Source organism: Furipterus horrens, unplaced genomic scaffold, assembly GCF_987537825.1.
Source record: "Furipterus horrens unplaced genomic scaffold, mFurHor1.1.pri manual_scaffold_12, whole genome shotgun sequence".
NCBI classification, from domain to species: domain Eukaryota; kingdom Metazoa; phylum Chordata; class Mammalia; order Chiroptera; family Furipteridae; genus Furipterus; species Furipterus horrens.
Window position 1 is genome coordinate 80009496 of NW_028327182.1, and position 6360 is coordinate 80015855.

Genomic DNA, 6360 nt, shown 5'->3' on the forward strand with positions numbered 1-6360 from the left:
GCTGACTGAGGAATCTCTGACAGATGTTAAGGGTAATGGGCTTCATGCCCCAGAAAGTAAAATATTACAAGGGAAATATCAGTCAGATTTAGTGCTCCCCTCCATGTGTCTCAAAATTACTATGATCTGGGCAGCACATTTGTTGTAAATAAGCCTGCAGAGTGTACAGTATGTTTTCCAGGAGACTAAAGAACAGCTTGCAGACAAGAGGTGCTAGCCTTAGTTTCACAGCCAGCAAAATTCGATCCAAGAGGCTTTTGGCATGTCCCCACTTCTTGTTTGGAGCTGGCTTCAAGACAACTATGCCAACTGAAGTCTAAGGGGTCAGGACATGGAGCCAGTCACTGTCAGGTATTCCATTATCAACTAATAAGTGGTAACTCAGGCACTTAGATTAACACCAAGAAAAGAAAGGGCCTGCTTTTCCTCATAACAGTATATTAAAGACAACTCAGAGCTGCCTTTGCAAAGGAGGCATTCTCAGTAGTAAATGAAATGGTTGAAGCTTGTGCATCTTCCAGCAAGGAAAAAAGAAGCACACTCCACCATCCTCCAGCGTGTGCAAGCACTGAGGCTCATTTCCAACCCTCTCCTGCTTTTTCAAAAGCCTGCTCCATTAGGAAGGAAGGAAGGAAGGAAGGAAGGAAGGAAGGAAGGAAGGAAGGAAGGAAGGAAGGAAGGAAGGAAACTGAAGCAGGCAGGGAGGGAGGAAAAGAGGGAGGAAGGGAAAGGAAGAAAGAAAGAAAGAAAAGAAAGAAGGGAAAGAAAAAAGAAAGGAATAGAAACTTTTCAGGAAATGAAATGCAAATAGTCACTGAACAGGATCATAAAACGGAAAGCCTCAACCTACTTTTTTTTTTCTTTTTTAAAATTCTTCTTTCCAGGCAGCACGACTGCTTTTAACACGCCGTTAGCTTTTATAAAAACGAGATTATATTGGTTCTTTTGTGATCATCCTCAATCCTTTCCACCCTTTTCTGTCTCGCAGCCACTCAGAATATATTCAGGACAGCCAGCAGAGCAGAGATGAGCTGGTCGGACCAGAGCCACCTCTCACCAGACAACCATCAGGTACATCACTTAATGAGATTACATATTCCAAGCCTAATGGATGCCACACGGGGAAAGAGAAAGGTAAAGAAGGGCTGGAAGGAGCGGCTTCCGGATTATTTCAAATGTAAAGCCACAATACTAAAGCTATGTGTAAAACGCCTCTGATCATCTTCAAAACAAGTCGGCGGGATTTATCTATAAGTTCACGCTCCCCGTTCTCGCTCAAGGGAGAGCTGAAACCGGTTGCAAAATTTCTCTCTGCTGGAGTCCAGAGGATCCAGGAAAACCGGGTCTACGTTTCTAAATCGGAAGCAAAACAACGTTTTCCCTGCTGCTCCGTGGGGCCCCGCGCTCGCGAGCTCCCGAGGTGGAGTGGGCGCCGGGTGTGGAGAGGACACGCCGGGTGAGCGGCCTCGGGCCAACTGCTTCTCCGCGCCCTGCACTGCAGGCGCAGTTACACGCGGGCAGTGCACGCAGCTCTCCCCAGCACCCGCACAGCCTCCCCGACAGAAAGCACAGCGCTGCCTAGGAGCCCCGGTGAGTGTCGCCCGAAGGGTGTCAAGCTCAGGGCACTTCAGCCTAGGTGCGGCTCCCAGAAGGGAAAAGATGCCCTGTCCGTCTCAGCCCACCCCACAGAGGCTGCCATCCACCCCCCGCCCCGGCCACTCTTTTTAGGAACTCTCGGACAGCACTATGAGCGCCCGCCCAAGAACGATCTCGCTTTGGAAGGAAGTGGAGAAAGCAGAGGACAGCGAGATTTGGAGGCAAGACGTGGGTACTCCAGTCTGCAGCAACTGGGGAGGGCTTGAAAATGGAGCAAGCGAGGGGAGTTCAGCGTAGGGACCCCATCACAGCAACCTGTAGGATTGCGGCTGATCGCAAACTTGGGGTGGGAGGCAGTGGCCCCCTCGGAGGTTCTCCGCCCGATTCCCACCCAGCGGGGGCTCAGTGCGCAGAGCGGTGCCGGCTCAACTTGGGAAGCCAACGCCGTAGGGGTAGGTTCTCTCGGTCCTACTGGAGCGCCCTCGCCTCGCCCCCTGTCCCGGTGCCCGCTCTGCCCAGCGCTTACCTCGGGCAGCCGCAGCCCCCGCCGCCCAGAAGCAGAGCCCCAGCCAAGGGAGCCACTGGCGCGCTCCTCCGGCGCATCCTCCTGCGGCGGGCGCTCTCCCCATGATCTGCGCCCCGCTCTCAAGTACGGTTCCTCTTCCACGTCCGGGGGCTCGGGAGCCCGGGAGCGGCACGGCGAGCCAGGGGCCGAGCGAGTGGGTCCCGGGAGTCTCTAGCGAGTGGCACTGCTCCACGGCCGCTCCCTACAGCGGCCGGGCAGGGCGCTCGGATCCGCCGCTGGCTGGACACCCAGAGGAAGAGCGCGGCCCCATTGCCTCCCTGGCGGGGCTACCGCTGCCGCCAGGGCTGCTGCCGAAGTCGCCCCCAGCGCCCGCCGCGGCCGAGTCAGGGACTATGGAGCGGAGGAGCGAGCCCGCATCGCTAATGAGACCCCCGCAGCCGCCCCGTCTCCTCCCCTCCGAGCGGCAGCCAATGAGCCAGGCCTGGGCGGGGCGGCGGGAGGGGCGGTGGCCGCTGGCCGCGAGGGGCGGGAGGCGCAGGTGAGCCCCGCGGCGACTGCGCGCGCCCCCAGGTTTCTTCACGCTCCGCAAATTAGCCGGGCTCCCGGAGAACCGAAGATGGTCCGGCTCCGAACTCGCGGAGCCCAGCACAAGCCTCAAGATTTGAGCAAAGCCGGCGGGTCTCTTGGAGGCGAACCCAGCGCAGGAGGATGTGGACATCTTGGCAGCCGAAGTCACAGTCTGCTGCTTCCGCGAAACCTGTTTTATTAAACTTTGAGCCCTTACACATTCTTGCCTCTACTGCTTCTTTTTTTTTTTTTAACTACAGATCAGATACCACTACTGAAAAATTCAAAAAAAAAATAATAATAATAATAAAAGATTTTAAATGCCAAGTTGGAAAGCATATAGTATAATAAATCCATTATTGCAATTATGCTAAATATGCACGTATATAAATAGAGAGATGGTGGGGAATTACAATCATAGGTGCTCTAAGGGGTATGTGATCGATATTCGTTTTTACTCCTTCCACCCAATTCCCTTGCCTATGAGCCTAATTACTCCCGGATCCCTCAAATTTTCAGAAAGTTCTCTCATTTCTGATGGCTCCTGTTGCGTTTGTTTTAATCTAGGCCTTGGGAATTACCTTTAACCTAAGTATCAGGGAAAGGAATTCATGCTGGGCCCTTCATAGAGGACTTTTCTTTAAAGTGTGGGTTGTTTTGATTAGACAACTCTTTATTTAACTGCTTTTCAAAGTATCTCATGGTTGCTTCTTATTCTCCCCTCTGCAGAGGAGTAATTTAAGAGACATCGGGTTAGGCCTTATGGATTCAGAGCAAAGAACACACCTGAGGAGTTGACTCTGAGTCCTAGGTTCCTAGGTGAGGGCATAGAATCCTCTCTCACAATATCCAGCCCCCCAAATGGTGCCATAACTCAGCTAGTCAGCATGTTCGTCCTCTTGCCTGATTGACCTCAGTCTTAGCGAGAAAGAAAGACAACCTCCTCAACAGTTCCCCACTGTCCACACTCAATATTGATACAAGCACTTTTTAAAAATCCATCTTTATTGCCAGAGTGCTATTTGTTCCCCAAAACACCTTTCTCTGGAGAATAAACAGCTTAGAGCAAGGTAATTGTTCTGGATGAGGTAATTGCACTAACTCACTTTCTTTCAAGGAAAAATGGGTATGATAAGCAGGAAGATTGGTTCTTGGATAAGCTCATTTGCCATGCCTGTGCTGAGGGCCACCAGATGTGAATGTCAGGGAAAGGAACCGATTGCTTCCCCTAGTCTTCTTGCAGCTCAATAAAAGTTGTGGGACCTGGTCAAGAAAACCGAGCTCTGGGGAAGGAATGCTTCAAAGCAAAGTAATGTGGGGCTGGCTAGGGACTTGCCTGAAGATCTCTTTAGAATCCTGGTAAATGAGGGTTTTGTCCTTTTTCATCTGAGAAGGTGAACTTGGAATTAACTTACCAAATATGCATTACCTGTCTTCTGGAAAATCGTCGACCATCCCCCTGCTTTCCTTATTCTTCAAGCTATGTGGCAGTTCTATCACAAATGAGTATGCACATTAAAAAAGAGAAGAAAGAAAAATTAAAAAAAAGTTTAACCAATTACATTTCCGTGACAGTATTTAAATATAACTGCTGTCCCCAAAGGGAAGTAAAAGTAAAAACAGTTTTATTTTGAAAAACTACAAAGGAAAAGATGACATAATTGTAGATTAATAATTCAAGTAAAATTACAAAGACAAATGAGAGAAAAGGAGGAAAACTAAGAGCCTTTGATTGCATACCCTGCTCACAAAATAGCTCTTTCATAAATGTAATGTTTTTTAGAGCAGAGTCAAACCCTGGAAGACTATTATCCCTTTCTGGCAGATGAAGAAAGTCAGACTAAGCATAGACTTGATTTACCCAGGGTCACACCAGGAATGAGATACCAGCCTGAGAGCAATTCCAAACATAAGATGAAGGTTGAGGTAGTGGCCATTCCATCAAGCTTTCCAGAGACATTTCACCTCATCTTCCTCAGCGCCATTTAGCTAGTGGGTTGGGAGAAGTTGAATCTTCAGTATTATACCATGTATTGATTATACATCATATATTAATTAAGTTCCACATATTTATGCACCCTGTATTAATGTAATCCTAGCTTTTTGGAAATGTGTATAAATAGTATTCCATCCCATTAAGAGATATATTCACATCCATCACTACCCAGGGTCATTGTATCTGGCCAAGGAGCAAAGCATAGAATAGTAGAATTGTCCTGGCCTCAGAGTCGGGACACCAAAGGTCTAGTCCCTGACACCACCAGGGACTGGTTATGTGGCCTGGGGCAAGTCAGCATTTCCTCTCTATTTTTTTTTTCATTTGTAATATGAGAGTGTTCTACTCAATGATTTTAAGATCAATCCTTTTCAAGTCCACCATTTCTAAATCTAGCATATTATGAATTTGAATATTAAATACAACCAAATTGAAAATTAAGTCACCTCTTCTGGAATTGGGACAATTATGTCAGAAATGTGTTGTGTTCTAGAGAGATAATTTTGAATTAGAGCCAACCTATAAGTATTAGCTGTAATCAGGTAATATTAATTTAATGATGGACTTAGTAAAGTGTTTTTCCCAATTCCTTGTTCTTTGAATTAACTATACTTATTTTCTAACATGTTATACATCAAGGTAAACAAATAAAACGTTTCTATTTCCATTGCCTTCCTTTAATGACATATAATTAACATAAAACATTATATTAGTTCCAGGAATACAACACAGTGATTCCACAGTTGTAAATATTGCAAAATGATCACCACAATAGGTCTAGTTAATATCCATCACCACACAGTTATAATTTTTTTCATGTGATGATGACTTTTAAGATCTCTCTTAGCAACCATCAAATATACAATGCAATGTTATTAACTGTAGTCACCATGCTGTACATTACATCCCCAGAAGTTATTATTTTATAACTTGAAGTTTGTATCTTTTGACCTTCTTTACCCATTTTACCACCTCCCCCACACACACCCTGCCTCTGACAACCACCAGTCTGTTCTCTGTATCTATCATTTTGGGTTTTTTTTTTTTGCTTTTGTTTTCATTTTAGATTCCACATATAAGTGATATCATATAACATTTGTCTTTCTCTTTCTGACTTATTTCACTTAGCATACTGCCCTCAAAGTCCACCAATGTTCTCACAAATGGCAAGACTTCCTTCTTCTTCCATCACCTGTTAATATTTTCTGGCCCAGCTAATCTTAAAAAATAGACAATATTTGAGTCAACTCAAACTTAAGAGGAGGGGAGACAGAAATTAGTCATAGAGAGATAAGCCCTTCCAAATTAACAAATTATTTTCAAGGGGTTTGCTATAATTCCTTAGGACTAGATTTATAGTTGCATGAAAAATAAATATTTAAAATGACTTATCCTATCTGTTTGGTGTAAGTGGTAAAACTCCAAGAGAAGTTAAAGGAAGTAGAAATATTTTACATGAGTAACAGGTAAGAACGTGTTGTTCTCGGAGGTGGGGAAGGAAGAGAGGAGCTGAAGAGTTAGTGGTAAACCATGCCTGCCAAGATGTGGTCCTCTTTAGAATTCAGTCATCATTAAGGTTATGGAAGCAAGTTTAAAAAAAAAATAGTGAAGGGGTTGCAGTTTCCACCTAGATTACTAAAGGCAAGACAGACATTCATAAGAAAGAAAAAGGACC

The 6360-nt window shown here is 45.8% G+C and overlaps 1 protein-coding gene across 2 annotated transcripts; it reads left to right on the plus strand.

The window, feature by feature from the left end:
* Nucleotides 1-1012: 1012 nt before the first annotated feature.
* On the plus strand, nucleotides 1013-2905 carry LOC149996479 (uncharacterized). Of its 2 annotated transcripts, XR_016507424.1 has the most exons (3): nucleotides 1013-1590; nucleotides 1729-1824; nucleotides 2717-2905. XR_016507424.1 is itself a non-coding variant. In XM_090258359.1 (2 exons), exon 2 carries the CDS (start codon nucleotides 2224-2226, stop codon nucleotides 2662-2664), a length of 441 nt encoding a protein of 146 aa, XP_090114485.1. In that variant the 5' UTR covers nucleotides 1013-1590; nucleotides 1729-2223; the 3' UTR covers nucleotides 2665-2905. The 2 variants fall into 2 exon arrangements, 1 of the variants encoding a protein (XP_090114485.1); XM_090258359.1 differs by having other exon boundaries at nucleotides 1729-2905.
* The last annotated feature ends 3455 nt before the right edge of the window (nucleotides 2906-6360 follow it).

Coding starts and splice junctions, on each gene's coding strand:
- LOC149996479 (XM_090258359.1), top strand. CDS start 2,224: ATGATCTGCGCCCCGCTCTCAAGTACGGTTCCTCTTCCACGTCCGGGG.